Here is a 17,533-nt window from a genome sequence, read left to right as displayed (position 1 = left end):
CAGCCGGGCAGCAGCATGCCTTTAATCCCAGCACTCAGGAGATAGAGGCAGGCTGATCTCTGAATTTGAGGCCTAGTCTACAGAGCGAGTCCCATGACAGCCAGGGCTACACAGAGAAACCCTTTCTCAAAAAAACAAACAAACAAACAAACAAACAAAAAACAAAAACAACAAACACAATTTTCAAACTAGTTAAGTTTTGAAGATGGGCTTTTATTAGTGTATGAACATAAACAGTTCCAAAGATTGGCAAATATGGATCAGAAGCTGTTAATTTACCCCAAATGAAAACAATTAGAAATACTAACAGACTACTGGAATTCAAGGAAAATCCTTACCTCTTCAAAAATGTTGTCAATCTTAACAACAAAAAAAAAAATGCCTAAAGCTCTTGTTTACTTTTTATCCTTTTGTTCAATAATCATATGTTTTCTAAAGTATTAATCTAACATCTCCTCCCATGACACATCACAGTAAAACCCTGTAGCTTTCTTTCTACCTCTAGTAAAGGAAGAAAAACACAAAAATTTGGTATACGAGAAGTTTGGTTTGACTAATAGAGTCTTTGCATTTTTACTAACATGTAAAAAAAAAAATACTTAGCTGATGTGACATAATGCTCTAAAATGTTTAACACAGAAACAACACAATAATATGATCATTTTTAAAAAATAAGTACTTTGATGGCAAATTTTAAATAAATATGTTACAGAAAAATGAGTCATTTAAGTATAATGGTATTTTATAATCATACATTCCAAACAGGAATTCAAAAGTAACTCTGGTTAGCTGGCTTCATTGGCCACAGTTTGCACGTACTAACAATCTCTTCATTTTGTTGCTCAGAACACAGCACAATGTAGATATCCATTTCTCCTGCCAGTGGACACTTGAGTTGCTTCCATTTGGAGGCCATCAGGAGTTAAGCCAGTGCGGACCTACAGTTCTATGGACCTATGTGCTATACATGCATTCATTCTCCTTGGAAATGAGTTTCCAAAGTGCAGCTGCCAGGTTATCGGGCATCCTTGTTCAGCTTTAGCAGATTCCTCCAACAACATTATTCCTCTTGAAGTATTAGTGGCAGAAACAATATTACTTTTTTAAAATACAGAATGAGTTGTTCAGGTTTTTTTTTTTTTCTCTTATATTACATTGGTAAGAGAAAGTTAACTTCTGGCATAATGGCACTATCCAGCTCAAATATGTGAATCACCTTAGACACATTTTTAAAAGTGATTCCTTCATACTTCCGTCCTTTGCCAACAGGGCCAACACCACTGTGTCATTATCCCACTGCTGGAATCAAAAGTACCAATGCAATGAATGGACTGAAAACACATTTCTTGAGGAAATTAAAAAACGTTATACAAATATAATGAATTATTATTTTATCTGATCTTAATTTATTTACATTATTTTTTACCTGTAGGTAAAAAATAAAATCAAAGATATTCACTAATTTCTTCAAAATCTTTGCTTTTCTCTTATTATCTTCCCAATGAAGAGAAAGGTTCTAGAATAGCTATGGCAACCATGGCAGAGGCTGGACTGCCATATCCAACCCCAGACCTCTGGGGGAGCTAGAGTCCTTGCCCTGGCCTTCCTATGACACACAGAACACAGAATGGGGGAGGGGGGCTATAGGGTAAGACTCTGTCTCAAAAAAATAATGCAGAACAATGCAAAAATTGGCAACTATTACATCTGAAGAAATTCAAGTGCTAACAAGTAGTTTCAAAATCAAAGGCAGTCTTTAAAAGAAGAGGCACCCTGAGTCCTACAAATCAACCAAAACAGAAACAGGAAAAGGAAATAAAAATCTCATGACAGATGTGAAACTGATATTAGCACTTCCTCCAAAAGATAATGACCATCTGAATCTGACACTCAAAATTCTAATCTGACAAACACCATCAAGAAGCCATGACCTTACACAAGTAACTTTTCCAGGGCAAATTATCTAATTTCTTGGAGAGAATAAACAAATAAAATCCCATCAAATCATCGTCTTTATCTACCAAAGAAAGGAAAAACAACAAAAAGAAATGAACAAAATAACAAACACTTCAGAAGCTTAATTTTTAAAGATGTCAGACAGGGCCAAAAGTTCAGAGAGTCCTATGGGTGAGATCATGAATGCCCTGTAACACGATGGACGAAGGACAAAGCTAACATGTCACTGATTCACAGAAGACAGATCTGAAGGCATGTGCCCAGTAGACACGAAGGCTGCTTTGTGTGCAAACACACAAGTTCTAAACAATGAATATTAATGACTTAAGAGACTGCTCAGACAAACTTTTCTTTAAGTGGAGAAGTCATGTGTAATGCTCCACTGTCCCCACTTCACCCTGCTTTTGTGTGTGTGTGTGTGTGTGTGTGTGTGTGTGTGTGTGTGTGTGTGCGCGCGCGCGCGTGCGCGCGCAAGCGCGCACATCATGCCTCCCCTCACTCCACTAGGGAGATGGCTAAATAATTAAAAACACTTTTGGCTTTTGCAAAGCACCTGGGTTCAGTTCCCAGCATGCACATGGTGGCTCATAATAGTCTACAAAAACTCTAGTTCCAGGGGATCAAAGCCCCTCTTCTGACTTCCTTATGTACCAGGGACACAGGTAGTGGACATATATACATGCAGACAAAATACTCATACACAAAAATAAAATAAATAAATCTAAAAAAAAAACTTAACATCTGCCCCCACACAAAATAATCATCTTTTTACCCCACATTTTCATAAAAAAACAGAAGTTACCAATATCTTTAAGGTGTACATTAAACACAAAAATAAAACTTCAAATGTAACATTTCCTTAATCTTTGATACCCAAAGTCTCAATCAAGTAAGCCTAAAAGCATTCACATAAAACATCTGAACTGTACATACTAGAAGAGATAAACTGATCCACTAACACAACCAATCAAGCTTCAATCACATTTGCCAACTCAATGAGATGGCAAGACAATTCAGACATCAAAAAGAAGTTCACACACAAAGGATCCCACAAACTTCAAAGCATGTAAATTAGCATTATTCACTAATAAAAACAGGATCTTTTCATTTTAATAACAGTTCATCTAAACCAGTGGTTCTCAACCTGTGGGCTGCAACCCCTCTGAGGGTCACATATCAGATATCCTGAATATCACATGTTTACATTACAATTCATAACAGTAGCAAAATTACAGTTAGGAAGTAACAATGGAGATCACCACAATATGAAGAACTGTGTGGGAGCCCACAGAGGTTTCCTAGTGAGAACTTAACTCAGGGTCAGAGAATCTGAGCTTGCTTTACCTAGCAGGGCTGCATAAAGAGATAATTTGGCCACAGGTGTAGTTACCAGGTGTTTGGAAGGGTCTACACTTGGCTGTATAGTATGCTTTGATCTAGTGGGGGTGGGGGGTGTCTTTTGCTTCTCCCCTTAGCATGTTATAAAAAATCCTTTAAATAAACCTTCGAGGTTGCCGGGTATTGATCCAGGCCCTCCCTACGCTATCCTGTCTGTCTTTCTCCTCCTCACTGGCTAGGTCTCTCTTTCTACTTGGTATTTCCTCATTCCTCTCTCCTCCACCTACGAACCCTTCAAGAGGTGGGAGCTGGACTGTATTAAAGGGTGACAGCATTAGGAAGGTTGAGAACCACTGATCTAGACATTCTACATTGTCAATTAAGTATATCTACACATATGTATTATTTTAATGCTTCAGTCAAAGTCAAATCAATGCCTATAATGATAAATTTATACAAATATTATGTAAGTACAAACACATCAGTCAAACTAATATATGAATACTTGTATCTCAGAGATCTCTTTCTCTAGTTCATCTTTAAAACTTGAGAAATATACTATAAATTTTAGACTGTACTCTTAGCATTCTAATTTAATTAATAGCTTCTTATGCTATTCAACTGCTAAAATCACAAATTTTTAGCATGACACTCAACTTGTACATTATTTTACCCCACATACTTACTACATCAAACTTCTGAGTGATGTTTCCCTGGACATCAAGTAAATAAACCTTGCCATAATGTGTACCCAGTGCCAAAAACTGTAAGAAAAACAGAGAGGTCAATTAATGAATATGCAGTGTATTAGTATACAATTAATATACACCTTTTCAAAGTGCAAACACTTAATGCATAATCATCTGCAATATCTTGAAAGATATGCATTCCTTAGAGAAGGAATACCTCCAGCTTGGGGGAAATGACAGAACCAGGCCTATTTACCATGACAGTGCAAGCCAGCTGTCAAAATGACTCATGAGGACCCTCATCTACTGACAACTAATGGGGTGTATGCATTCTGTACACAATGCCTGATGGACTGAGGCAGTAAATTAAAAATGCAGCAATAAAAGCTCAACCATGCTACAGTTGAACTCAAAGTCAGAGGAAATGATTAAGAAACTCCCTAGTTTAAGTTAAATGTGGAAATACGGGCCATCATTTCAGTCCAATGGGGGAAATGCTCAATAACAATGAAGTATTGTTTCTGAATGGGAAATTCCATGCCATATTAAGGGATGAAAAACCTCAGATGTTCTTGTATCATCAGCTTCAAGATAGCTCTATAAATGGTACCACATAACACCGAGCATAAATGTTTATATTCCAATGCAAAAATAATCCTTTCCTGTCACTAAGTAACAGCTGAGCTACATATTCATTTTATGATATCAGGCTGGTCCACACATCCCACTGTTTCTTTATTCTTTTGAACTGATCCTAAACAAGCCAGAAGAAACTTAAGGACTACCTGAAATACGACATGAGATTTTTCTTCCTTTTCATTTTCTAAGCATTACTCAAATAGTCCAGAGTCCTCTGTATTTCACTGCATGTGAGCATGCTTCATTGCAGCCTATAATGAAATGCTCAGATTCATAGGCACTACTAAGCATTTCAGTCAAGCAGCACAATCTTTAAAAAATAACCTTACGGAAAGTCAAGATTTGAAAGGATTTATCAAAATAGAATTGCTAAAAATGAAATTTCAACTCAGGCACTTAAAATACAAAGCTACATTAAAGAGGAGCCACAAAAAGGGGAAAGGGAGTTCATTAGAAATTCATCCCTGCAATGCCTTTCACTCCTGCAAGGTTGCCTTTTTTCAGGAAGAAAAAAGTCCCCTGGGTACAAAAATCAATACTGGTTAATAAAACATCAGGTGTGCAGACATAACTAGGGATGACGATTCCGCTGCACAGGACTGCCTGAATGCACCAGGTGCCATGACGATTAGTCATCGGGGCAGACAGCAAGCCTGGTGCAAACAGGCTTGGGCGCTGCAAGAGAAAGGGAGAAGAGGGGATCCTGGTGGGAAATTAGTCTGCATATTTAAACCAAGCAGGAGTGTTTTCTCCAAAGCACAACAACATTCTAATCAGAACTAGAGGACCCAAGTGGTTGTCACTGTATCTTCAGAGTGACACTGACTGTATCTGAATAGGAGATGCCACATAAAACGCTAACCAAAGGCAAGCGATCCGCCACTTGACAGCTTTCTGCGGGAAAAGAATGGGTCTTAAAAGCTCACTGCACCCCAAGTATCTCACAGTATCGATTCTCCTCATAAATTCTGCATATAGTTTGTCAGAAAACTAAGGGAGTTTGGACCCTTAAAATGTGGTAATATTGTGTCACACTGTGGCATCACTACAAGGACCATTTTAAAAAATAATTACATTTTATTTTAGGAACAATTCAGAGATTAAATATAATTCCTTATCTCTTTTTGGAAAAATTATAGTTTTTATTCATTTAGGATAGGTAGTAAAATATAATTTTGTTTTTATATTTTTAATCTAAAGGAACAATAAATTTGGACCATTTATGAAAAAAATTACAGGTATTTGTATGATGAGTTATCTTTTGTTCAGGAAAACATCTAAACATTTAAACAGTAAATAAATATCTCTTAGAAGAAAGCAACTAAACACACTTCCAAATAATGTTTAATTTGCTGATCATATTTCTTCAATTACTGAAATTCTAGATAATTCATGTAATCATTTGCTAATGCTTTTGACTAACTTAAAATGCAGCAAAAATGAAAATACAAAATTGTCCACAATGTGACAAAATATAAGAACAAATCCTTCAAGTTTTATTTTCTTTCTAACCATTAAAATCCACAAGCTTCTGAATTCCATCCCATAGATCTGTGTGGCATATGAAGAGAACCAACTTCAAGTTGTCCTCTGACCTTTATACACATACCATGGCTCAATCATGCCCATATATACACATATACCCTCTCTCACACACATGCACAGATAATAAGCAAACAAACAAATAAATGCAATAAAACCTGGTCAAGACACTGAAACAAGAATCTCCAGAATGCTTCACCCTACATGGAACATGTATCCCACCCTCCTCCCAAGGCTCATGTGTCCCTGCAGAAGTGAGGGAGGAAAGAGTGTAAGAGCCAAAGGCAGTGGATGGCTCTAAGGAAACAGTGTCTTCTGGACACAGCTGCACATCTCTACTCAGAGTGGTTGCAATGGTATGCAGAAAATCTGTGCAAGCCCAAGCCAGACCACACCCCATTACAGAGATAGGAGTTGGGCACGATCCTACCCCTAGTCATGGATCTACTGGCAACTGTTAGCTGCTGGGAGAAAATCTGTTTTCTCTAAAGTATAGCCCTGCTAAGCTGACCACGCTCCAGTGGAAGGCCACACACAAAAGAATATTTGGGCAGCACAATTTGGTCTTTGACAGGTAAAACAACAACAACAAAACCATGAAGTTGAGTGGGTGGGGAAAACAGGAGGACCTGGGAATGGGGGGAATTGGAGGAGCAGGGTGAATATAATTAAAACATATTTTTATTAAATTCTCAAAACCCTAATACTTTTTTTTAGCTCCTTGGGCTTCTTAGGTATTAGATTTTGGTTGGTTTGTATTTTTAAGCCTGAAAATATGTAGAATCTAGGATATATAATCATAAATATAGCTTCAATGTCCTCTTTAATGTTTAAAGAAACCTTGCTTTATAAAAGGTAGACATCTTAACCCACTGTGCACAACTGAACTTTATGTGGGAGAAATAGATGGGTTTGTGAGCAGCTCTGTGGAATCACCAAGAAAAGGAAGCATACTGCATGCCTGTTCCGTCCATCCTCAAAGTGTTTTATAATATTGAAAGCATCGCCTCTAGGACAACCTCCAGTGACACGTGAGGAATTAGGTCCCAGAAACTAATGAGACTTCATTAGAAACAGGTACCAAGTGCAATCAGGGACAGAAATAAATACTGAAATGCAGGTCCCAGGAGTAGTTGGAATACAGAGCATGTGCCTGTTATGCCCTGCATTCTGTTCCTACAACCACAGAAACAAAGCAAAAATAAAACTGAAATGCTATCAACTCAATCAGAATCCTCTTAATAAAAATATGGGTATCAACTGACAGTCTATGTTGTAAATGTCAGGAGTGGTAATCTTTCCCAACTATCAGGCTCTCTGGCCAACTGGACATGTATGATGTTAACTAAGGGACAAATATGGCATTCAAATGTTCTTTCAATAAGCACACAAAAAGAATCATAATGTACTTAAACAATGAGCAAATGTAATATAAAGTTTTGCTTCCTGAGGAAGACAGATATAAAAAATAGGTCTTACAATTAAATGCAAAGACTGTGTTTAAAGTAGCAGTGCCTCTAAGATCCACGGAAATAGGAAGGGCTTCGGGATAAACCTGGAAGGAAGAATTAGAAAGCAGACACAGAGAAGAAGGGCCAGAGTGGAAACAACTTGCTCAACAGCATGAAGTTCCGTAACAAGGGACAGGAAATTATAAGCAACTTCACACAGACGAGAGATCCATCTAATTCAAGAGGAAAGGCAGGCGGTACAGCTGGGAAAGCTGTCTAACGAGGGGCACTGAATAATTACGGAGGATGAAGGGTGGGAAGCGGGGAAAGCAGGGTGGACGGGTCCAAATCATTAAGACATCAGGAATCAGCAAGTTTCAAGAGAGAAGACTGAATGATCAGATCCGAATCTCTGGAGGTCTACTCGGGCACAGGGGCTAGGAAGAGGAGCGAGAGAACAGATAGGAAAGAAAGCACACTAGTTCACAGTAGGTGCGACGGTCTCGGGGAGAAATGACGAATGTGAACAGAAGCTCGGGAGAAGAGTCTAGCACATACGCTGGTGGCAGAACCCAAGCAGGAGCAGAGTGTGCATAGTTAGGACAAAGCATTGCTGCCAGTCCCACGCCCACAGCAAAAGTGGTGAGACCACAGGAGCTCAACCACACACAGCAGGCAAGACCCTGGCGTGCCTTACACGACACACTGAAGAGCTCAGCCTCCATGTCAATGATGAAAATTACACAAGGATCGAAAAGGTTCTGTGTTTTCAACAAACCATCCTGCAACCAGGAGACAGAGGGTTTCGGCAGGAAAACAAAGAGTCCCTCATTTACCAAGCGCAGGAAGGAGAAGCTGAAAGCCAGAGCTCAAGGTTAGGAAAAACCAAATCACCAGGGCGTGAGGAACAGCTGTGGGGAAAGGGCAAAGGGGCCACTTCAGGCTTAGGTGACAGGAGCCGGTGATGCGACCAAATGGGATCACATAGCACAAAACAGGTACAAGTTTAGGAAGAAAAGATGATCCCAATGTGTAGGTGCTAAGGTTCAGATAAATAGAACAAAGCCGGGAGGCACCTAGAAAACACACATGTTGTTCCGAAAGAGCTCAGCATGTTGGCAAAAAGAAAACACAAACCAATAGGAAATGTAGAAAAGGAGCCAATTTTAGAAAACTAGAATGTCAGGGGAATGTAGTGGGTAGCCATCCCAGCATTGGCCTGGAAGTTCCAACCCCCATTGAGGCTTCAGTAGTGGTCACGCCCACAAGGCGGGGCTGAGAGAGGAAGCTGAAGACCGGGGTGGAGAGGAGGGCTCTCTCTTGGTTCTGAGACCCTGGACGCTGGAGGTAGACCAGGCAGAGTTCTCCAGAGAACACCGCCGGACTGCGCTATACCTTTCCCAGACCCTACAACCTATCCCTTCATTTGTAAGTTACCCCACAAAATAAACCTCGCTTTTAACTACGTGGAACGGCCTTAATAATTTCACCAATGGGGGAAAAGAGAAGTAAAGAAGTAGGAGAGAGAGCAGGGACACCAGAAACAACCAAGAAGGTACGGAAAGGGCAACTGTGGTAAACAAGCTTTAAAAAGAAAAACACACAACTTAAAATCAGCAAAATGTCCACCGGTCAGTAAGTGGACACAGAAATTATGACATGACCATACATCAGACCATTCTTGGGCAATAAAAAGAGTAAAGTAAGCCGGGCAGTGGTGGCGCAGGCCTTTAATCCCAGCACTCGGGAGGCAGAGCCAGGCGGATCTCTGAGTTCGAGGACAGCCTGGGCTACAGAGTGAGATCCAGGAAAGGCACAAAGCTCTACAGAGAAACCCTGTCTCAAAAAACCAAAAAAGAAAAACAAAAGCAAACAAACAAAAAAGTATTGATCCCTGACATGACATAGAGGAACTTCAAAACAGTATACTAAGTAAAATAAGTCTGGCAAAACAAAGAGTCTATGACTGCATTTATCTGAAGATCTGAAGTAGTCTAAATAGGCAAGACATCTATAAATACACAAAGTAGATTGCTGGCTGCCTAATGCTAACATAAAGTATGTTCTATGGATTGGCAACTCCATATATAAGAAAGGGATGAAATGAGATAAAGAACAGGAGTAGACAAAAAGACCCTTGAACTGGAAGACTAAAATCTTCTATGAGTAAGTGTGGGTGACTTTGCACCACTGTTTCATGTTTCTTAAAGAAATGACACTGCATGGGGTCACAGTGCACACCTGTAATACAAACATTCAGGAGGTGAAGGCAGCAAAATCATGTGTTTAAGGTGACTGCCAAAAATCTTAAGAGAAAGCAAAAGGAGACAGGAAGAGGAAGGCAGAGGAAAGAGAATGCCATCATCTGAGAATAAAAGGACAATGGTGGAGAGGTGAACTGGGGACAAGAGGATCGAGGAAAAACAGGTTACAACAAGTTTTAGTAAAAAAGCAAGCCTGAGTGCACAAAACGCCACAGCCCACGACTACTTCGGCCATTATACAATGGATTACACAAAACTAAGAATATGACTGAAAGATGGATAAGGAAGACTGGCAGATTAAGGATAATTTCACAGGACAGATAATAAAGGAAAATAAAAGACCAAAAATTGGGACACCATAATCAGGAATGACATCTGTGTGAAAGGAAGGTTTGAAGAGGGTATGCTGCAAGCCAAATATCACCAGGTTCCTGCTACTGAAACCATCCATAATGTGCCCAAAGCAGTGGGGAATGCACCATTGTGGTGGTTTAAATAAGAATACCCACTTCCCAGGGATTCATATATTTGAATGTTTAGTCACCAGGAAGTACCATTAGGATTGGGAGGTGTGGTCTTATTGGAGAAAGTGTGTCACTGCGGGGTGGGCTCTGAGGCTTTAAGAGCCTGTGCCAGGCCAGGCTCTATCTCCCTGCTTGGAGATCAGGACGTAGCTCTCAGCTACTTCTCCAGCACCATACTTGCCTGCTGCTATGCCTTTTTGTCATGATGATAAGGGACTAAGTCTCTGAAACTGTAAGCAAGTCTCCAATGAAATGCTTTCTGATATAAGAAGTGCCTTGGTCATGGTGCCTCTTCACAGCACTAGAATGTGGTGACTAAGACAAACAGAAAGAAGTGAAGCTCAATGGAAGTAAGTGAGTTTGAAGAACTGCAAGGTCAGTCTTCATCAGTGAAGGACTTAGCTAGAGCTCAGCAGCCATGGCGTGACAGCCAAAGAAGGCAGGGGACTCACAGGAGGGAGTTTATGGTAAAAAACAGAAGAGCAGACATTATCACTAAAGTGTTGAGTGAATACAGGGATCTGTTTACATGGGAACAAAATCTGAAGCAAAAGGCATTAAGTGGGAGGCCAGCTGGAGAATGAAACAACAGAGCATAAAGCCAAAGGGTGCATCAGAGGTGGGAAAGGTCTAAGGCTCACAGAGAAGAAGAGAATCGGTGAAACCATAGCCTCACCATTATAATATAAATAGTTCTGGTTCAAGAATAGACTGGGGTCTGACCCAATACCTAGTGCAGTCTCATAATGTCAGTAAGACCCTTGCCAGAGCAAGGACACAGATGTTGGGCATCTGCAATCCTCTTAAAGTGCTCATTACCTTGTCATGGACCGTCATACAGCTTGCTGCATCCTTCTGAAGAATCTCTGTGACCCCATTGGAAAGTCTTTCATACTTCAGTTTGGGTTCCTCTTCACTCTCTTCCTGTATGAAAAGCAGAGGAACACTGTAATCATTGTGACTTTGTTCTGAATGACTCAAAATGAACTTAAAACGTAATAAGAGACAGCCTTTCATTCATTGTCAAAATCTACAGCTACAGATATAGGTTAAAATTCCTGTTTCCTTTTGCCAGTTATATATACAGTTTCACTGGTGGAATAAATTCAAAAGTTGAAAACATGGATATTTGATACATGATTATTGTATTGTAAATAACTGTATGTTCAACCTTACTATGTGGTACAATATTTAAAATATACTCCATCCTCATGATAATTACAAATCAATAAATCCAAGATAGCTATAATATTGTTGTGATTTAAAGGAAGTATAATTTTACATTTGTAAGTTCAAAGCAAAGTTCACAAACCAAGGATTGCAATGGCTCATGCCCAAGAAGTCAGCTCTACACCCATGTACTATGGGCAACAATGACTGGACTCAATAGGTTATATAAATGAAGAGGTCATGAATTTGAGAGAGAGATGAGAAAAGGAATTGGAGTGGGGAGAGAGGAGGGATATGATGAAAATTCATTATGCTCATGAATGAAACTCTAAAAAAGAAGGCATCAACCCCCATAGCAGCTCACACAATGGCTGGTCTGTTAGTGTTGACTTTGGTGAGAAGATTCATTTCCTTACAACTCATGGATGGGGCTTTCCAGGCTGCCTGAGCACCTCAAAGGCATGCAGCTTCTCCCATGGTAAATGCATCCCAGAGAGAACAAATTAAAGCCTTATGCCTTGTGAGGCCTAGCTTGCAAGACTGCACACTTCACACCTACAATATTCTACTGATTGTATGGATCAGCCATGATTCAGTGTAGGAGCAGAGGAGCCAAGGACATAAATAACAGGGTGTAAGGACTACAAGGGGAGGGGCATCATGCAGCTACAAGAATATTAATAAAACCTTTAAAGGTAACATTTCATGTACACTAGTGAACATTCCTAAGTTCAAGAGCACAAAAACTAGCTACCAGCTGTCGAGTAACACAGTGTTCCACCAGGGACTGTGCACATACTGTTAGCTTTCCATGACTAAGACCTAAGAGTAACAAAATACACTGAACAATACACAGATACTTCACAATAATCAACTGAAGCTGTAACATCCCAAGACTGATCTATTCTGATGAACAATATGACACGGATAATTAACAAGTCTTTAAAAAATAAATAGGGAAGATTATAAAAACAATAAACTCTTTTGCATCTCCCAGGAGAAAGAGACACTCAAAAGGAAACATTAGATGTCATGCAGGTAAGCTGTGTGTTCCGAGGGAAATGTGTTAAATACAAATTGAATCCTGAACAGCAGCCCTTAGAATAAGATGCCACATGTTGCTCAAGTGTGGACATCAAATGTGCACTCAATGTGAAAGTTAATTCTAGCCTCCCAACTATTTTGCATAAAAGCACTCATCCACGGGCCATTAGATAAGCTTACTGTAAATAAGGTTTGCCTGCCTTATTTATAAGTGAAAACTAAGTAATCTCTCTCACATAAATATACCAAAATAAATACTTTTACAACACAGCTCAGTGAAGCATTCCCACAAGGTTTCAAAAACCATAAATAAAATGAAAACTCAGTATTAGGCACTTTATGTACCATTTCATGCTTTCCTGACAGGTATCCTTTATGTTTAGTTAAGAGCAAGCTAAAGGTGAATTTTAAAGCTTTTTTTTTTTTTCTGCCTCCTTGTCAAAAGAAAGGAAATAGGAAATGACTCAAAACTACAATTCACAGAGGTTATTCTGCTATTGCAGACTCTATATTACATTTTAAATAAAAAAAAATTTAATCACAAGAATTTAATATCTAGTTTCACTTTAATTTTGAAAAAAATTAAACAGAAAAAAAACGTGCAGCTTGAACTTTCATGGTAAATAACTCTGTGTTAATAAAAAGCAAATCAATAATTTTGTTAAATTTTAATAATCCTACAAACCTACAAATAAAACCATCAACAGTCTGAGTTGAGATGACAGTTAACTGTGTTACTATGACAACCTGGTGGAACAGAACACATACTGACTTGCAGCTAAGTGAAGATATGAATAGAGTGACATTTACCCATACAAGAAAAGTTTGCAGCTTTCCTTCAAAAAGAATCAATTTCTCAACAAACACGGATCCGTACTAAGTGTATAGCACTTTTAATTAAAGACAAATCCTTGAACCATCCTATGAAATTCTAGAACACTATCAGAAAATGTCATTTCAGGGTCACTTTTGCTGAGTTTTGAACTTAAAGAGAGAAAAATCAGTTCAGGAAAAACAAATTAAAGTTATTAAAGGTTTCTCTGTAAGAACCTGCTCAGCAGCTCTTCCTTTTGACCGTGTGTCCTTCCTGGGAGGATGACTATCCCAGCCCGTCCAGGGCACTTCACCTGGTCTTGTGTACCACAGTAATATCATTCTCATCATTTAAAATTCAAGTATAAGAAAAACTTAGTCTAGCTAATGGATTCTACATTTTTATCCTACTGTAATTTTTGTCGATATCTTTGTTCACACATTAATATATTTCATACAATGCATCACTGCTATGGTCCAAATAAAAACCTGAATTTCACTTACAAAGAAAAAAAAAAAATGTTAGCTGGGATTGGTGGTATAGACCTATAATCCCAGCTACTTAGGAATTGCAAGTTTGAGGCTTACCTGGAATACACTTGAGTTCAAAGCCAACAGTGTTAACTTAGCAAGACCCTCTCAAAATAAGCCCATTAAATAAGGGCTGGGACATAGCTCAGCACATGATTACAATACACAGGTCATAAGTTCAGTCCCCAGTTTCACATGCACCAAATGTCAATCATTCCACTTTCTATTCCTCCTATTTATACAGAAATTACATTTTTATTTTTGGATACCACTCCCTTATTAAATTCAATTTTAACTTTAGAAACCAAAATTGGCAACATTAGCTATACTAAAGAAAAGAGGTGAGATATCACATAAAGCCCAGATTAAGCTTGTAAAAACCTCTCCAGGAAATGACTACTCGGCAACCCATCATCACTGTGTGCAGATGGCATTCCCCTTCCAGGACACCTCAGCTGAACCATTAGGAAATTTAATCAGATGAATGGTTTACCTAGTTTCCTGTCATCAGCTACATCTGACTAGGGGCAAATCCTTTTAATAAATACCCAATGTTTTAAAGCTGGATACAATAGGGAGACACTAACATCCTCAAAGAATTTCTCAGTGTTTTAAAAAAACAAAAACAAAAACAAAAAACTGCTCTCATGCAGCTTGAATTTCCACAGTAAAAACCAAGTGTTAATAAAAAGCAAATCAATAATCAACCGTGGATATGAAAGTCTAAAATAAAGGTTTGCTTCCTCTAGGACATTCTGTCTAGAACTCTAATTACTTGAGGAAAACTGAAATACTCAAAATTGTACTCATTCTTACAAGTTCAATATGTAAAAAATAACTATCAAAATCCAATATCAGAACATTTGAACTTCAGAATATTTGTATTTTAAATAGTCTCTCATTACCAATAATTTACTCCATAGAAGATCCATGACATGCTAATATTTCTGATCAATTATAATTTGTTAGACAAAACAGAGAACATATACAAATTAGGAAATTATTAAAGGCATTATTGAAATCAATGTCAAACAAAACACAATTTGAAACTCAAAAACATAAAAATATTTTAAGGAACAGCTCTAATCACTTCCACAGAGTATTATAAACAAGCAGCAGAAACAAATGGAAATCACATATTACTGGACACACACATTTACTTGAAACTATGTTATCCATAAATGTGCACACACACAGGACTCCTTCAAATTTAGTACACAGAGTATGCCTTTAATTCCAACATTCAGGAGGCAGAGGCAAGCGAGTCTCTATGAGTTCAAGGCCAGCCTGGTCTACAAAGCAAGGTCCAGGACAGCCAGGGCTGCGCAGAGAAACCCTCTCTTGAACAACCCCCCCTCCTCCCCCCACCTCTGCCCCTGCAAAGAAAAAAGAAAGAAAGAAAGAAAGAAAGAAAGAAAGAAAGAAAGCCAAAAAGCAAACAAACAAAAAGCCCATCTTCAGAAAGGGTAGGGGAGTCATAGGCCAAGGAAAGGGATTTATGAAAAGACACTGCAGATGAGGCACAAAGTCAGTCGGGGCTAAGGCCTTTGGCTAGCTGTCTAACGCCCCTCCCCCAAGTGTACAAAATAAATGTGATCACTCTAAAAAGACAACTCACACTGTTAATTACTGTGTGCTATACTTCTATTATAGAAGCAGTGTTTTATTTAAATAAAAAGATGAGCACCTGATAAGAAAGATGATTTCACAGCTCTTTCTGAAGTGTCAACACAGATCAAGAAAACTACATAATGAAGCTGAAAGAGTAATTCCTGATTTCCAGTAATAATACAAGGTATTATAACTGCCTCAATGACCATACTTCTCACGAAATTGACATGGACATAACCGACCACCTGTAATAAAACAACAGAGGTCACAGCTTCCAGAATGCCTTTCTACCTGGTTGCTGACACATACACAACTACATTGTTGTATTATGAAAATAGTGTTACATTTTTATCTTTTAAGCATTATTGCTAATGTGAAAAAAATCATAAAAAACACTGAAAATGTAAATTGATAAATTAATATAGATGGCTCAGATCTGCTTTTTCAAATGTATAGAAAAGTCACCATGATTCTTCATGGCTATGCATAATTTTTTGTTCGGTCTTGTCATATTTCCCTTCCTGCCTTTGCTTTTTTTTAAATTAATTTATTTATTCTTCTCTCATCTATTACATCCCAACCAGTTTCCCCTTCCTCCCCTCCTCCCAATCCCTGTCCCCCACTTCCCCTCTTCCCTAGATCCACACCTCCTCCGTTTTTCTTCAGAAAAGAGCAGACCTTCCATGGATATCAAATGAACAAAGAATAACAATATACAAGACTGAGCACGTACCCTCCTATCAAGGCTGTACGAGGCAACCCAGTAGGAGGAAAAGGGTCCCAAAAGCAGGCAAAAGAGTCAGAGATATCCCCCACTCCCACTGAAGGTGTCCCACAAGAACACAACCATAACATATGCAGAGGAACTAGGTCAGACCCATATAGGCTCCCTTATTGTCAGCTCAGTCTCTTGAGCCCCTATGAGCCCAGGTTAATTGATCCGTGGGCCATGTTCTTATAGTGTCCTTAATCCCTCTGGCTCCTATAATCCTTCCTCCCCCTCTTCCATAGAATTCCCCCAGCTCTGCCGAATATTTGGCTGAGGGTCTCTGCATCTGTTTCCATCCGTTGCTGGATGAAGCCTCTCTGATGACAATAGGGCTAGGCACCAATCTATGAGTATAGCAGAATATCATCAGGTCTCATTACATGGACATTTGTGTTGTTGTTTTGGCCAGTCATATTTAGTTCTATCCTAGGTCTCTAAGCTATCCAGCCTCTGGTTCCTGGCCCTCCAGTCAGTATCAGGTATGGGCTCCATCTCATGGTGTGGGTCTCAAATTAGATCAGTCACTGTTTGGCCAATCCTACAAGTTCTGTGCCACCTGTACCCCAGCACATCTTGCAGATAGGACAAACTGTAGGTAGAAGGTTTTGTGACTGGGTTGGTGCCCCAGTCCCTCCAATGGAAGCCTTGCCTGGCTCCATATCCTCCATTACTAACAGTCTTCACAAGGGTCAACCTCACAGATTCCAGGGAGTTTCCTTACCCCTGTGGTTTCTACCTTACCCCTAAATAGCCCCCAATTACAGTCTTCTCATCCAGTACTCGCTCCCTCCATCCTTCTCCCCCCATACACACACCCCTCATCCCTCCTATTACATATTACTTATAAAAGTATAAAACACACATTGGCAAGTTACTCATAATCAGGTAGTTTCTGTTCTCCAGTAAGTGTCTGAAGATACTTTGGCCATAACTTGGGCATGTGGCGAGAAGATGCTACTGGCAGCTCCCTGCTTCCACAGAGAGGTCGGTGTGAGTGAGATAGCCTATAATGTATAAGACTGTCGCACACTCAATTCAAAAAGCCCATGGTACCAAAGCCAAATAGCACTTAATAAGATTCCACTGATAAAATATTTTATAGACATTAGCATCATTCCCAGGAAGCATCTCCTTGATACTTGTCAGGTGATACTTGTCAGAGTGTCATGAAACACTCTGGACAATGCAAATT

General features: G+C 39.2%; 1 protein-coding gene across 1 annotated transcript in view; it reads right to left on the bottom strand.

Moving 5' to 3' along the window:
• Vps41 (VPS41 subunit of HOPS complex) overlaps nt 1-17,533 on the bottom strand; it is a 156,742-nt gene that overhangs the window by 123,131 nt on the left and 16,078 nt on the right. The window contains exons 3-4 of the mRNA XM_036189157.1: nt 11,223-11,327; nt 3,981-4,058 (exon numbers count right to left, since the gene is read on the bottom strand). Coding sequence (XP_036045050.1) covers nt 3,981-4,058; nt 11,223-11,327 — 183 coding nt within the window. The remainder of the gene's footprint in view (nt 1-3,980; nt 4,059-11,222; nt 11,328-17,533) is intronic.

This window comes from Onychomys torridus, chromosome 5 (assembly GCF_903995425.1).
Source record: "Onychomys torridus chromosome 5, mOncTor1.1, whole genome shotgun sequence".
Classification (NCBI taxonomy): domain Eukaryota; kingdom Metazoa; phylum Chordata; class Mammalia; order Rodentia; family Cricetidae; genus Onychomys; species Onychomys torridus.
Note: the sequence above shows the minus strand (reverse complement) of the source record. Positions and strands in the feature narration are given on the sequence as shown.